The 16672-nt window shown below is 44.9% G+C and overlaps 1 protein-coding gene across 1 annotated transcript in view; it reads right to left on the bottom strand.

Moving 5' to 3' along the window:
* Positions 1-429: 429 nt before the first annotated feature.
* XKR6 (XK related 6) overlaps positions 430-16672 on the bottom strand; it is a 180389-nt gene continuing 164146 nt past the window's right edge. Inside the window, exon 3 of the mRNA XM_064651199.1 lies at positions 430-2615. Coding sequence (XP_064507269.1) covers positions 1651-2615 — 965 coding nt within the window. The 3' untranslated portion in view covers positions 430-1650. The remainder of the gene's footprint in view (positions 2616-16672) is intronic.

Genomic DNA, 16672 nt, shown 5'->3' with positions numbered 1-16672 from the left:
TCGGAGGTGGCAGCATCTCCTTGCAGTGAGAAGGCTAAAGCTAAACCACGATGCTCTCGCTACGCTCTTGGATCTCCTCTGCTTGTTGTTTCTCGCCATGTACTTACAGTAGAGGGTGACACGAGACAGTTTTTTATCAGCAGTTCCCCACATGTACCGAGTCGAAGAATTCTCAGCTAAATCACAACAACAACATCAACGAAAAATACAAAGCACCAAATCATCTCGAGACGTGAGTCAGTTTACAGGTTATTACCGTTTGAAGAAGTTTGTTGGTTGTTTTGTTGTTGTTTGTTTGCTTTTTTTTGTTTGTTTTTGTGTTTGTTTTTTTTTTAGATCCCGACTTTTCATGTTTTGTTTTCCTTAAAAACAAAACAGAACAAAAACAAAAAATCAAAACCCAAAAATCCCCAAAATGGAACGAAAGGATGCTTTACAATCACTTTAAGGCTCGCACTGAATGAGACATGACAGGTCTTACACGAGATTACAAATAATACATGTATGCCTTTCACAGCCTTAAAATGATACAGTAGGTCAAATTATTTTGCCAGTCACTGATCAAGTATTGTGCCTTTAAATTGACTCGCTTTTTGCTACTATGCTGAGTTTTATTATTACTGAAATAATTATTATTAGATATGTGTAAATGGACTTTAGGAGGATTTTTTTGGTACATAATTTCAATAATTCCATATTTTCCAGAATTCAAGGTGGCAGGCCTTATTCTGGGATCAGGCTTTTGGTATTTGCTCCACTGGAGACAGTGGTGCTTTAGCACGTGCAATTGTTGGAAACAAGATCAGATCCATCATTATCACACTAATCTGGTGCAAACCCACCATTCCACATGATCCGTTTCCACAAGGAAAACGGTTCCATGGTTGGATCGCATTCATAACACGACTCGGTCAAGGCTCACAGGCTTGGCCAACTGGTGCTATAAATTCCTTGCCAAATTATCTTACAGACCTGATTTTGTCTTTCAGCTGTTGGAAAAACCAAACTCCATTAGGGGTGTCTCAGCTTTGCTTTCTTATCTTTAGATATTTGGGTTTGGTTATTTTTCTGTTAAATCCAATAAAAGCAACGGGATTTTTCTTTTTCGTACATTTCTCTCTTTTTGTTGTTGTTGTTCATTTTTTTTACTATTTTTTTTAATTTTAAGGTTTGCATTTCAGTTGGTTTTTTGGTTTTGTTTTTTTTTTTCTTTTTTTTTCCTGGCATATAATCATCAAAGAGTTTTGCATGAGAAAGGTGACAGTACTTAATGAAACTCAGCACCTAAGGGCATAAGGCAGTTGTAGGTTTGTTTGTTTGTTTTTTTTTATTTTTCAATCAGCACCAATCCCATAAATAATGTTCTACACTTGGTGTACGGTATAAAACTGATGTGGAGATGCCTCCTTCTCCACCTGTGAATCCTAGGTGTGGAAGTTGAAATACTGTTTCTTGTGTGTAAAAAACAAAAGAAAAGTTTTTCTTTTTGTTTTTACTTACAAAACATAGAGAATATCTTTTTTTTTCTTTTTTTTATACATACAGCAACCAGAAAGAAAGCTTATCTGAAGGTTTGTGTTTGTTTCATGATCTGTGTTTACCGTAAACAAAAATAAGGTCCCCTCTTTTACTTTTGCTTTTAAGGAGCTTTTAAAGTGAAGATTCATATTGTAGCAACTCATATAAGAGAGGTCCATCTCTATACCTAATACCTACAGCTGTGGGGGTGACATATTGGAGGATGTTGATAGTTCTTCTTAACCTCCTGTCTACAAAATGAGCATCCCATGCAGGATATCTTTTTCTTGGGATGTCAATCTTAATGAGAGGCCCCTCGGGTGGGTAGGGTCGCCCAGATGGAGTAGATGGAACCATTGCTCTCACCTGGAAAACGGGCAAGCAAGTGTCAGCTGTGAGTTCCTCCTGTTGCTCCGTGACCGCTCTGGTGGGCGTAGCCTGGGCCCCCCGGTACCCAGGGGTTTGGGGCGCCATGGGCTCAACATCGGGGGGCAAAGGAATGCCCCAGAGCAGCTCGGCGCAACAGGAGCTGACAAGGATCTTAGCTCTTGGCCCCATGGGATGCAGCACACCATAATATAACAGCATCAAAGCTATCCCAGCAGCAAAGCTAAGAAAGACACAACACAGTGCTGGCACGGCATATGAGTCAGTGGTTTCAGGATCTCTGTAAAAATACCAAAGGAGCGTCAAGGTCGCGTTCTCCGTCAGGACCACCGTGTAATACGCAAACATTCGGTATCGAGTCCGCCCTTCCTTGACATTAAACCAGCAGAAAATGTACACAATCCCTACCACCATGTTGAAGAGGATCTCCTCCCACTTAGACATGCAGAAATCTGTCCCACCATGGATGATCCAGAAAGCCATGGCACACCAATGGACCACTACAAAGATCCCAAAGTAGAGCTGGAAGATGGAAGCAAAGAGAGCAAAAGAAATAACTCGGGATGAGATGGTGAAGATGCGCCAGAAGAGATGGATGAGGGCCCCTCTGTAGCTCATACTCTTCTTGTCGTCCCTAGAGTCCCGAAGAAGCTTGTGATAGGAGGCTAGCACCCAAGCCAGGGACATCAGGGAGGCCACAGAGGACACACCTGCCGGAAGACACACAGATCCACTGGGTTAGAGAGGAGGTTTGGTTGAAAACATCATCTGCTCACTAAATTATTGCATCGGGGGCAGGCTTGGGAGCCTGAAGGTTCAACTCACGTCAGGTTGTCCTTACAGTCTGGAGGAGAGAAATACAGAAATATCAGTGTGGGAATTGGAAAGGATGCTGCATTCAGGAGTTCTCTGACACATTGTCCTGATCTCCAGGAGCCACCGGCTCTGCCACCCCACCCCAGCTCATCTCTTTTAACGGGGAACAACCTCTGTGCTCGTCCTGATTGGATCCACATTTGAAAATTTGAAATCCAGATCCCATCTAAATGCTTCATCCCAAGTATGAAGGTTATTTTCTGTAGAAAGGAATCTTATCTTGGAATGCACCACTGCAAGAGCAGGACATCCATACTCTCTGCAGCTGCATGGATTCTTTCTTATTCTAAAATACTGTTATATGAGCAACATTCCCATTGATTCTGCCTTACTCAGGAATCTCCATTTGCATTTGCCTTTGAGAATAGGCAGTTTTTTTATCCTGTGCATATAAATATATAAATACAGGGAGCATCAAGACTTATCAATACCCTTCAAATGGTCCCAAAACAAAGAATCTGATCCCTCCAGAAAATCCCCTGCCCTGGTTCCAGAGCAGCTGGAGGTATTGGAGGTATATTGGAGGTAGCTCATCTCCAGCCTTGTCTCCTGGATGGACCACAGATCCAAGTCACAGTTGTGTCTCCAGCCCTGTTTCTTCTCCCTCTGAGGAGACCTTGGATTTGGTCCACTCTTTCCCAAAGCACTCAGACCCTGAGGATTGTTCCCATCAGTGCCTGCAATTCCAGCCCTGGGGTCACCCTCAGAAGGCACCCCATGATATTCCAAAAGGAAATCAGTCTTAACCAACCATCATCTCAACTAACTCATCATCCCAACCAACACTTAAAAAATTTATTTTCTCCGAAAGATAAAATAGTTCCCCACTACACTTCAGAGGCTTTTAAAAACAAAAAAAAACCCCACTGATCATCACAAGGGTAGATTGAACAACTCATTGAGCAAAGCATCACAATAAAAATTAATTGACAGATTCCTGGGAAAAGAAGGAGTCACTGGCATCTTATTCCTTTGCTCCCACTGCTGCTCACTGGACAACTGTTCTGCAGGTGAGGGAACAGATGATGGACCAAAATCCATGTTTGGGAAGTTCAATAATTTGGTAGCTATAGTTTGATTGAGCCTTGGCCAAAGATTTGTCTGGGAGCATCACCTATAAATACTAAAGGAAAAATGCTAATGATTGTAAGCAAAACAAATAATAACACCCTTCTTTCTCTGATGTGTAACATATTAGAAAGTCAGAGAATCATAGGATGGCCTGGGTTGGAAGGGACCTTAAGGATCACCTGGTTCCAACCAGCTCTTATTTTAATTTTCCTACCCTAAAAAACCCAAGGAACATCTTTCTGCAGCTACTCAGGGATAAAAAGCTAAAAAGTCCAAACCCCCTAAATTTCTTCTTCTCCTGTTTTCTCTCTGCCCACAGGGGCTCGGCTTCTATGGGAATGGGAATAAGATCCACTGGCTCTTCAGACCTCACTCCACAGACTTTATCTTCTTTTTTGAGGAGCCCACCCCACAGTGCAGTGGAGTTAGATTTCCCTCCTTCCAACCTATCTATGTCTGGAGGAGAGGTAATGAGGAAGGTGACCAGGAAGGATGACAGAGCTCCATCTCTGCCCCTCATTGGAATTCTCACAGCCTGCAGGTCCACCAAAACTGTGTCTTTCCATTAGCTTGTCTCTCTGAATCCTTTGCCTTTGGACTTACAGCTGCTTTAGCATTTCAGACTAAATTTTAAAAAAAACAAGCCACAAACCAGTAAGACCAGTGGCCTTATCAAAGAGGGAAGCTTGAAGCCACCAGCTTTCATGATTTCCCCCAAGTTCTAAGTCCTCAATAAGAAACAATAGATATTGGACTTGGGGATTCTAATCACAGAATCACAGAATAGTTTGGGTTGGAAGGCACCCCTGGAGACCATCTAAGACCATCCCAAGGCAGGGTCACCTGGAGCAGGTGACACAGGATCTCATCCAGGTGGGTTTGGAATGTCTCCAGAGAGGGAGACTGCAAAACCACACTGGACAACCTGTTCCAGTGCTCTGCCACCCTCAATTGAAAGAAGTTCTATCTCATGTTGAGATGGAGTTTCTTGTGCTTTAGTTTATGGCCACTGCTCCTTGTCCTGCCACTGAAAAGAGTGGCACAATCCTCTTGGCACCCGCCTTGGAAATATTTATATGGATTTATGAGATCCCCTCTCAGTCTTCTCTTCTCCAGACTAAACATGCCCAGCTCCCTCAGTCTGGATGGAAACTTCTGAATGTGAACATCCTCAGCCCCAAGCAGATGTAGATGAGATTTATTTTTAACCTTCCAGATGTGTTACATTTTTGGTAGATATAATTAACAGTCCTGGAAGGCTGAGTGATGCCACACAATTTTAAAGTTATGTGTGTAAGTACTGTTTGTTGCAGTATCTTTTAGCTATTCAGTTTAAAAACTTTCCCTGATTAACAGGAAAAAAAATATGTCTTATTTTATTGCTGTTTTACTAGAAACTTGTATATTTTAGTGATGTTTTACTAGAAATTTGTTGGGCATTAGGTGTACCTGTACTCTGAAACTCAAGCAGCACCAACCCTCAGGAGACAGATTTGTCACCCTGGCTTAAAAATGTTTCTGTTGGGCTCATTTATTCTAGAATAGAGAGAGGTCTAAAATACACCTGAAACAACCCCTCAGTTTACACAGAAAGGCTTTTCTGTAACGTTTTCAGTGAAGAACGTTCCACTAATCACAGCCAGGGCTGTAAATTGTACAGAGCTGAGATTACGTGTGTTGAGTCACTCACATTGCACGGTCCCTGCCTGCTGATAGTCATCTGAACATCTCTGCCAGTCAGCAGAGAGAGGCAGACACCCCCAGAAAGTGATTCACCCTGTCCTAAGATCCATGTGTGGGACAAGGAGTGGTTGACTCATGCTCCCAAGGTGTCTGACTCCAACCCTTGCCAGGGCACGCGCGAGCACAGGCAGTCAGGCGGGATGAGTCCTACCCTCACAAACTGCTCATTGTCTCCTCGTTTGCACCAAGATATGAGGGAGGCAACGGAGTATCTCCAGACATTTTGACATATTTCTGCTGTTGTTTGAAAATTCGAGAGTCTGTGGTGAATGTGAGTTTTGGCATCCTAGTGATGGACCTGGGTGTAAGGCGGTGAGATCCCATAGGGGGATGTCAGCAGGAATCATGTAAAGAGTTCTACAGTCCTTCTTACTGTGTTGCCACAGAAATTATTCCCTGGTTATTTCATAAAGACTTAAATGACACAGCACTTTTGTTCATCTTGACCACAACTTTCTCATTCCCATCTTTCCCTGTGACATCTTCACACAATTTACAATTCTCACAGATTGTGGGATAAACCGTCTCTTTTTTGACCCTCCACTTCTCCAGACCTTGTTACTAACCAACTACAGAGATCTCTCCAATCATAACTAGAACAGAAAGTCTTGGAAAGTTGGATCATATGAGAAGTAACTTTTTATTTTGATTATGAGTTTTGCTCATGGTGACTGACGCACCTTCATCTACGATGAGTAGGTTTCAGCCCCCTTCCCAGGTTTGTTTATCAAAGGGATGAGGTTGGATAAAAACTGAAATCACTTCAAAAAAACCACTCCCACTCCTCCCACTCTGTTCTTAGTCTCAGGAGTGGAACATTCCCACCATGCACAACCACATCTCTGGGCATTCTCAAGCCAGGAGGAGGTCAGCTACTATGGAGCTGAATCTGTGGGATCTGTCTCCCCCCTACCCATAACAAGTCAGACTGGCATAGACTAAGATTGTCTTCAAACTGTACAACAGCCTTTGAAGTCCTCCTATCACCTGCTAGGAAGCAAAGAACGACTCACAGGCCAAAGTCAGCACCATTGAGGAGTCAAGGCCCTGTTCCTTGAATGACACATCACAAGAATTAACCCCCCAGATCCCTTTAGTGACGAGCCCCGAAGTCCTTATGGCGAGACATCTCCTAACCTACGTTCAGCACAGAAAGGTAGAGGTCTGTAATGTCCCGCTTGACAGATGAAGCACTAAGATTTAAAGGATTTACCCAAGGTCTCCTGTAAAATCCAAGTGAAAGCAGGGAATAGATCTTCACATCACAGTGCACTTTGCCAAGGCATTTCAGGCAGGATTCAGTAGAGACTCACCCCAGGGTGTCCATGGTTAAACAATGTCCCTTACTTTACTCAGTACAGAATGAAGGCTTAGTGCAACCACCACAGGTGGGAATCCAGCAACATTTGAGATGCTTTGGGATATTCCAGACCTCCACGTGGAGCTGGCAGATGTGACAAACTTGCACACAGAAGACCAGAACATTTTTGAGCTGGGAGCTGGAGTGAGGCAGGGTACTCATGGCATCTCAAATGACATTAGGTGATGCTCAAAAAAATTGTTTCCTCAGTCATTATGGCCAGAGCTGTCTGAAGGCCATTACTTAGACTCTGTGGTTTTATTGTCTCTATCTCCATTGAATACAAGGGGAGATTGGACTCCCTCTTTGCATGGAGACACCTCCATCAGAGACACCTTTGTTTAGGTGTCTGAATCTGGAGCTGAACTCAACAACCATCTTGAACTGGCTTGATTCTGACTTCTTCCCTCACTAATTCTGCATTTCTCGGAGGGAGCTCGTGAACAGTCCTCAGTGGTGAACACACATGGCACAAAGGCTGTGCAACAGCAAATGGTGAAGAGAGGTGAGAAAGCGGTGGGATAAAGGCAGGGATAAAACCCATTATATTTCTGAGAATGTTGGACAAAGGAATCGACTCGCTGAGAAAGGGAAACAAGAGTGATTGCTTTGGATCATGAAAACACGAGTGGACTTGAGTATAATGAAGGCAGCAGTTTGATACCAGAGGAGAGGAGTCTGAACCACTCTGAGTTCAGGGAAGCCTTGCTGAAGCTCACAGGGACATGCTGAATTTTATCCTGTTTCAGTTTCCAGTTCCTACTGATGGTCCAGAAAAACAAAAGGTCCTCTCAGGTGTGTAATGAGGATCTTTGAAAAATCCACGTCCACACGAAAGAATCATAACAATGACTCCCCTTAAATTGTCACGGTAGTTTTTAAAGCCCAGGAATAAAAACAGTGCATGGAAAGCCATCCCTATCTATCCAGACTATTCCTGGTATGCAATTACACATGGTTTTACAACTAGTCTACTAAAAGCCGTGGAAAAATAACATGCACACACACACACACATAAATGATTATTTAAAATGAACAATATAGCCATTTTTGCCTTACTTGCAGTGTGGTTCAGCTGAGGAGAGAGGTTTTTCACTAGGGGTATGTACAGTTTTCATCACAAATCCAGCTGCAGGTTGTTGGCTGTCAGGAATTTGAAAGCAGTTGCTGTAGCACATTCCCTAAGTATTTCCTGTGGAGTCTGTCCCTTTAAAGTTGAAAATGATGCCTAAACAGTGCTCTATTTCTTGTTGGGTTTTTTTTTTATATTAATTCTCCTTAAGACTGTACTAAAACAAAATGGGAAGATACCAACATTTCTCCCGGGTGAGCTGGACAGCAAATATTCCGTGTGACACAAACCCTTCCATCAATCCCTGTGCAAAGGCAGAGCTTGTTTAATGCCAAGTGCCATGTCTCAGTTCCTCCCCAGCGCTCTCTGCCTGCTCAGGTCTCTGTGCTCTGAACCCTGTTATCATGTTTTCCCCTTTGGGTGGCACGTTCCTCCCTGGAGCTCAGCAGGAGCCGAGGAACAGGCTTTCATTTTGATGCACACAGAGTGAAAATGCATTTATGTACAAAAGAGATCAAGCCAGACTCTGCTTTTGTAACAGCATTGCCTGAAAGTCGCTCCCCCTTATTTTTAATCTGTTTTTATTTATTTGTGTCAGAGTAAAAGGGGTCAGAATCAGACCCCAGGTCTGATTTTCATTGTTTCCCAATGGATTTCAATGCTTGATCATTCTTTATTCTTTCTCATCGGAGAAGGGAGTGACTTTGGTCTTCTTTCCTTCATTTTCCCTCTTTGTCCCTTTGAACATGAAAAAGTGTAGAACAAATAATAAAGGGCTGCATAGGCCATTTTGCCATTCATTTTCCTCATAGGATTTCAGGACACTGTCCTAACCAGTTTCTCCACCAAGGCATTATGGCAATGAGCACTATGAACATAATTCATAAGTCTGACCCAGGAATGGCCTCCTCACATCTATGTGACACCTCTGGTCTCTGCTCAGAGCTGGAGTGACCAGGGATGAAAAACCAGAGCTTAACACTGGGAAGACTGGGAGGAGATGTTACACCAGTGTCACGTCCTTAGCCGTTTTCTCATGGAAAATGTTTTGGTTTCATCAGGCAAGGGGTGAGTTTCAAATCCTCAGCACCTGCTCCTTTGCTAGGGAGCCCTTCTGAGACCTTCCTTCAAGGAGCATCACAACCCTGTTCTCCCCAGGGTCCAACTCCCATAGGACACAGCGTCACGAGTCCCTAAGAAATACAGAACTGCTGGTGGCTGGGAAAGGCAGGAAACAAAGGTAAGTAACTCACTTCAGGGACATATTTCCAAGTAGGTCTGGATAACCAAAGAAGGTCTTCTACTACTGAATCCCACTGGGACTTCCTGACACAAGGCTTGTGTTGAGTTTCTATACAGGATAGTCCATGTCCCAGGTAGGGCAAGGAGGGCTCTTCCACATTAGACCAGAGGAACATCCGTGTTCCCAAACCTTTCATCATGAGAAAATCCACAGCAAGGCAAGTTCAGAACAGCTTGTTCACACGGAGAGTTGCTCTCTCACCCCTCGACAGTTAAAGGCTGGCTCCTGTCCTGAAATGCTGCTTCCTGAAACCTTTTCCTTTTGCTAAATTAAGACGTTCTTAATGACCCCAGAAATGCTGAATCCCTTTTTAGCTCCTTCCCCTAGCCCCTGTCTCAGCACAGCCGTGAGGAACTGAGGTCCTTGGGTTCACTGGGGATTGTGTTTGGAAAGGACTCTCTTTCCCCCCCTTTCATGCTGCTGCCTTTCAGCTCTTCCCAGTGCCCCCTTTTCTGTGCTGCTGGAAGAGGTGACCGGCCACACTTGTCTGATCTGTGCTCTCATTATCTCGGCTGCTTCTGTCGTGTCTCCTCCTATTCATCTCCTCTGTGAACTCGGGCCCTGCCAAACCAGCTCAGGCCCCGCAGCCATCGAGTCTTATATCTCCTCCTGGACTCCAGCCAGCCACTGATCCTTCTGTAAGAGGCACGAGCACCCCGGGCCAGGCAGAAATGGGATAATCTGCCCTCTCTTTTGGATTGTCCTTGAATAACCTCAGCCAAGTGTCAGATCTCCTGTTGAAAATGTTGGATGTCACCCACCACATCAGGACTGGCAAAGCTTCCCCACCCTGTTTTAAAACTCTCATAAAGAAGATTTCCCTGAAGCATCACGTGCTTCAGGGTTTGTCTCACCCAAGGAATGCTGTCTGGGACACGGGATGAGTTGCACTCTGGAAATGCTCCATTGACTCTACCTGGAGTGTGGATCACAGAATCACAGACAGGGTTGAGCCAGAAGGGATCTTAAAGATCATGTTGTTCCAACTCCCTGCCATGGGCAGGGACACCTTCCACTAGACCAGGTTGCTCAGATTCCCATCCAACTTTGAACACTTCCAGGGGTGGGGATCCAACTGGACCAATCAAACAAGGAGAAGTGGATAAGATGAAAAGTACCCTTGGTAGCAAAGATTTGGCATCCACCAACTCCCCACAGGAGCTCAGGAGAGAGTCCTGAGTATCAGCAAGGTAAGGAGAGCAGAAAGCAGGATTGGAAAACCCTGTTCCTGGCTCCAAGATGAGCAGAATAGCCCACACTGGCTCCTGCAAAGCAGGAGTCGACAGATGCAACATAACATGGGCAAAACTGAGTGACACAACACAATGATTTTATATCACTGAGGGCCAAACAGGCAAAAAAACAAACCCAAGACACACCTGATGTGAGAAGGGTGCAATGATCCATCAGAGAACATACTCAAGTGGCATTTCCTAGAACAGCCAGATAGAGTTACCACCATCCTCAAGTGGTAACAGAAAGATAAAATCCCTCTGTTACATCACTGAGAAGAAGGCTGGTCCCAACAGGCCTATATGAACTGTCCTCATCAGCATGAAATTCCACTGTTTGCTTTCCATAATATCCTTGTCCCTTTCCTAGGATGCTGGCTGCAGGTATCTCAGTTTTTCCCTACTTATTTAGGAAAAAAATGCTGCTGATGCCTGTTCCAGAGCCAGAACATTTCTGGCAGCACTTAGGTCAAATCTTAGTCCTTATATATGCACAGATCTTCAAACAATCCTCATCTCACTTGGATAACCGAGATCTTTGATCCTGTGTAGTGACTTGCCACCAGATAACAGCTCATAAAAAACAGCAGAGATGAGAAGGACACATGGGAACTCAGACCTGGAGAGACCCTGGTGGTGGTATCTGAACCAGCAAAGGAGAAACAGAGCCAGGACCATTTGTTGATCCTCAGCCCAACTGGCAGAGTCTGCCATGTCCATACAATTAAACTCTCTCAGTGGTTGTATCCAATCTGCCTCATGGGAATGGTTCCTGGACTATGTGAATTTGTTTTCTCATGCCTGGGAAGCTTTGGGAAAGGGCTGGCTGGCCAAAACTGTTCCAGAGACCAACTTAACACAATCACCTGAGTGCCAGTGCTTGGGCTCCAACACTGTTTGCATTACAGGTATAGACAGAATCTGATCACAGTCCTCTGTTTATCAAAAATATGGTCATATAATCCCCTTCATCATGTTTTAAAAATAATGTGGAAGACCTGTGGTTCAACTCCTGGAGGTGGAACCTCTCATATTATCAGATTTTCCAGGCTGGGCAGAGTAAATTAGTCCAGGTGGCTGCTGTGTCTGGACAGCTCTGGGGAGCCCAGGCATGGCAGGTAGAGCTTAGGTAAAGTCTAATTCAGATGTGCAGGCAGCTTTGTGCCAGAAAAATGTTATTTTAGCTGTACAAGTTGATCCCTCTAGGAATCTGGTCTCAGCTGTGCTCCCAAAGCTATGTCTGAGGAAAATGTCAGTATGAGTCCATTGCTAGAGCCAGAGACAAATCCTGCCTTATGGAAAACAGCCTCTTCTGAAGGTCCAGCCAGCCACCAGAGTCTCTGATGGGAGTCTAAGGTGGACTTAAAGGAAATTAAATTCACAAACACACATTTCAGGGGGACAAATGCATGGTAGGTGTCTAAGACCACTCAGGAATTTGGGGTGAGTTTGGTGCATAGTTTCAGTCCTGAAGAAGCTGGAGGCAATCATGGACTAGGGACACACACACACAACAAGACTAGTCTTACTTTTAGAGTTCCTGTTGATGTGACATTGATTACAATGATAACACAAAGTTATTTCTTTTGAAATGGCTCTTCCATTTTGAATAAATGTTAATTCTAAGTGTTAAGAAAAGGCAGAGACAAGAATTCACAACCGAAAGCTGGTTGTTCCACTTCAGTGGATGCTGTTTTGAGGGTGTTAATACAGAACAGTTCTTTGTGATTTTTGGCAAGTAAACCAGAAATCTCATTAATCTTACTGATGATGGTTTTGATGTTGGTGTAGGGCTACATTTGATGATGTTTTCAACTAGAATAGCTTCTATCACTTAAACTGGGGCTCATGTAGCCCAGTAAGCACAACCCAGCAGTGAGGACTCAGGTTATCTCACATAAGTGCCAGTACTTCTCCAGGAGTTTCCCACTGTGCCCAAGTACATCTTTTCCCAGTACATCCTCCAAAGGGCCTAAACCTCATGAATCTCTGAATCTCATGTGGGCAGGGTGGTCTTGAAGTTGGCAGAGACACTCAGAACCAACAACTCTGTCTTCTAATGCCGCAAATACACAAAGGAGAGATAGTCTGGTCAGAGCTTGGTCTAAATTCCTCCAGGTATCAATCACCTGGGTTAATTCTGCATGAGAAATGTGGTGGGAAAGCAGCAGCCAGGATTTCCCGGGCACAGATTAGGTTGTTTGGAAATGGAGCATGAGAAGTCTTATATGTGTCTATTTTTGTCAAAAGCTGCATGAATTGCTGCTCTATTCAGGCCAAGGTACCCTCTGCACAGTCATCACTGTAATTATGAAGACTTTTAGTTAAATCCCTGTTAATCTGAAGCCCTTAACTGCTGTCTCAGAATCACACTGACAAAGAACCCCACCTGAGTCTCTAAAAGTGAACAGCTACAGACAAGAGGATGTGAAGCTCCTCAAGACACCCCAAGAGATTTCACTTGAAATGCTCCACCAGGATGTTCTGGCAACACCTCCAGCAAGGATTTAAATCTATGCAAGCAGAGCAAAATCCCTCTTTGCAGATGTTACAGGGCAGTAGAGTCTGTCACAGAAACTTGGTTCAACCTGAAAGGAACACCTGAGAAGGGCACAAGCCACCTCTAAAGGCTTCCATTGATATTTCCTGGTCTACTTTCTGGTTCCTATTGTGCTCTGGTTCCTCAGTTCAGAAATCAGAGTAGTCTGATCCTTGTACCTACACAGACATCCAGATGTTCAGAGGTATCCAAATCTAACCCAAAGCACCCAAGGTGGGAAAAAAGTCAGCGTAAGCTACTTTTATAGTTGATCTGGAGAGCTAAGCATACCATTGGCATGGATCTACCATGGATCTCTAGAGGCTAAAGTCACCCAAGTATGACTGTGCTGCCCTTGTAGCCTCTTGGTTAGATTTGCAGTTTGCTGTGGTCACTAATTGCTGAGACTTGATTTTTGACCCTTTGCTAATTAAAATAGTCCTTTTGAGAACGACAAGCCAAAAAAACCCCACCCCAAACATGTGATTTCTTTAACTGGGAAGAACAAGAGGACAAAATCCAAGAGGAGTTATTCTTGGAGGAAAAATCACATTGCACATTCAACAGCTGGTTCTTTATGAAGGACACTTTAGTCATAATTTTTAGTGGCCAAGTCTTGAGTATATTGAATCCAGTAGAGTCACTTCCAGTTTACATCCCAAAAAACCAGAATGAGCCTCCTATACTGAGATTTTTCAGACCTAATGACATTTGAACTCTACTGTTAGGAACCCTTAGAAGAGAAAGACACCTTATGGAACTTCTGGAATGCACCAAAATGGGGAGGAAAACCTCTTGCTAAGAAAAACAATGCATGGCTCCATTTCAAATAAAATCTTTTCCTGCCCATTTCTATGTTCTGAGAAGGGATAGTTGGCATGAAACAACTCAACTCCACAAACACATGCAATAAATGTGCATTTTGACACTGTACATTTGACATTTGTTGCAGCATCTCTATCCTGGCATCCTTTTTTAAGAAATTCATATGAGAACCACAGCCACTGAGAAGAATGTAAATGTGCCTAAAACAAGCTGATAGGATGTTGCAATCTTGTAAGTAGGGGTAAAATATTCTGAAAAACAGGGGAGAAGCACATCAATGCTGGAAAGAACTCCAAGGAGTTCTACTGTCTGCTTTGGAGAACAACCATGAGAATCTCTTTTTCCTTGGCACAGGTCTGAGGCAGCTCTTGAACCTGGGACCCGGTGCCCAGAAATCAACAGCTAAGCAAAGCCTAATTCTGTTGACTGCTATATCCATTCTGTCTCAGCCTCCAAACCAGGGTGGCCCAGTCCAGAGTGCTTGGTGGGAATGGTTCTTGGCCTGTGCCATGACCTGAGCCAAGCACAGAAATTGTTTGGGTTGGTGCTGGCTGCCAGGAGCTAAAACTGCGCCAAGGACTGTGCTGATAATTGAACCACATGGTTGACCAAGATTTGGTGGCTGTGCTCATGTTCTGACTTGTTTAGATAAAACCCAACAGACTTGTCACCAGATTGAGGAAGCAACATCTTCTGCCAGGGCTTAGTGAAGGAACCTCCTGCTGCAAACACAGCTCCCACGGCCACTTCCTTGGAGATGAGACAACAACAAGGCACTGCTTGAAACAGTCTGTGGCAGCACCAGACAGGGATCCTGCAAACCACCTCTGGTTAATGGTTTGGTTTGGACACAGAAAGTTTGCAGGCCATTAGAGAAATAACTTCATCCCGGTTGTGGAAATGCTTTTGACCTGGAAGGGAAGAGGAAGGAAACTCAGCTTGGTTCACACTCACTGGCCGAGTGAAAGCTCTTCATTCAGCGTGTCTGGAGACGTGGCAGCAGTGCACCCTTTGCTGACCTCATGGTTTATAAACCTTTGATGTTATGTAGGTGGCCTCTGGTGGAATTGCGTCAGCATCACTGTGGGTGAGGGGACTGGTCTCCCGAAAAGGAGGAACATCTCAACATTCCCAGAGAGTGCACAGGACTGGCATCAATGAAGCGAGTCTGGCAGAGCGTTTCTGTGAGGGGGAGTGACAAAGTGACAAGAACGGATGTGGTGCAGCTGGTGCTGTCTCGCAGTGGGGTAGCTGAAGGCACCAGGGACACTGATTTCCAAGGATATCAGCAAGAACCCGTTTCTTCCTCTGCTTCCCATGCTTTGAACGCTCTGCAAAGGTCTAAGTGATATGCAGCAGGCCAGAACTCAGCACGTGAAGTCATGCTCATCCTGGCTTGTCTCCTTGTCTCCTGGGTCTTTTTGCCTCTTCTTGTGTGTTCAGGATGGAGTTGAGGTTGCCTCTTCAACAATGTCCTTGCTCAAGGTCAGGATGAGATCAAACCATGAGCCCATTCCCCTGCTGCAAACATCTCTTTGCACTTTAAGATATATAATGTACATGAGATATGGGCTCCTGTGCTACAGATACAGCTGTGCCTGGTGGACATCCCCCACCAGTGATCATTTGTGTGGAGACATGGATGTACTGAAGGCACTGAGAGCCTGAGGTTGGTCAAATGCCACTTAGGACAAAAGTCATTTCAGGAGATTTCTACTGACTCAGTGAATCTGCTGCACTCCCAGACTCAAGACTGTCACCTCAAGCTAATCATAAAAAAACCCAACTAATAGTTGCTGAAGCAAGAAAGTTCTTTCCTTCAATATTCAGCAACTCTGAGTTGCAGCAACCTGACCTGCTTCATCTCCATCTGGGGTAGAAGCACAGAGAATTCCCTGTCCAGCACCCACCAAGCGTCTTCCCCAGGTTTCTTTGCACACCCCAGTGGCTGTGTGCTCCCTGTTTATCCAGAGGCAGCATGACATGAACCCCAGAGCTGCACACTTGAGCAACCTGAAGACAAAAAGAGTTGAATTTCCATGCATTTCACCAGCCCATTCCACAGCAGGGTGCAGCCACCTTTTCCTATGCCCTGATCAAAACCTGCCATAGGAGGAGTGTCTCCAAGAAAGCCTGCAGCATGGAATTACCCAAAAAAGCTTTAATTTCCTGTGTGGAATCTGCTTGACGTGCACTCCCCAGGAGCCTGCGGCGTAGGGATCCTCCCCAAGACCTCAGGCTACTCCAAGCTCTCTCTCCATGCCTCAGTTTCCCATCTGCCCTGCAGCTCCTGGGAACAGCATGAGCTAATGCTTGTGTGGTGCTGTGATGATGTAACCCCTTCCCAATGACTACCACAGTCTGACAAAGCCTAAATTTGGCAGCACTGGCCGAGTGCCAGCGCTGTCCCGTGAATGGTGACTCATCTTTATTGGCTGTGCCGTGTCCTGTGTGTGACGGTGACACGTGGTCCGGAACAGAAGGGGTTTCATCAGCACTCCCAAAATAAGAGCCAGAGACATGGCAAGGTGGTGGACGGGGAAGCTGCAGGTGGGGATGGGCGGAGGGATGACGTCTCTCCTTGGGCTGGCTCCAAAGCCCATTGGAAAAGAAAAAAAAATCCCGTCACTGGCTTCCAAGGCTCCTGGATCCGATCCTTCCCCGCCGAGCTGGGACAATATGGCTGATGATAGGGCGAGCTTTCCCATGCCAGCCCGCCTCAGGCATGGCCTGCTCTCAGCATGCC

This window comes from Pseudopipra pipra, chromosome 3 (genome assembly GCF_036250125.1).
Source record: "Pseudopipra pipra isolate bDixPip1 chromosome 3, bDixPip1.hap1, whole genome shotgun sequence".
Classification (NCBI taxonomy): domain Eukaryota; kingdom Metazoa; phylum Chordata; class Aves; order Passeriformes; family Pipridae; genus Pseudopipra; species Pseudopipra pipra.
Note: the sequence above shows the minus strand (reverse complement) of the source record. Positions and strands in the feature narration are given on the sequence as shown.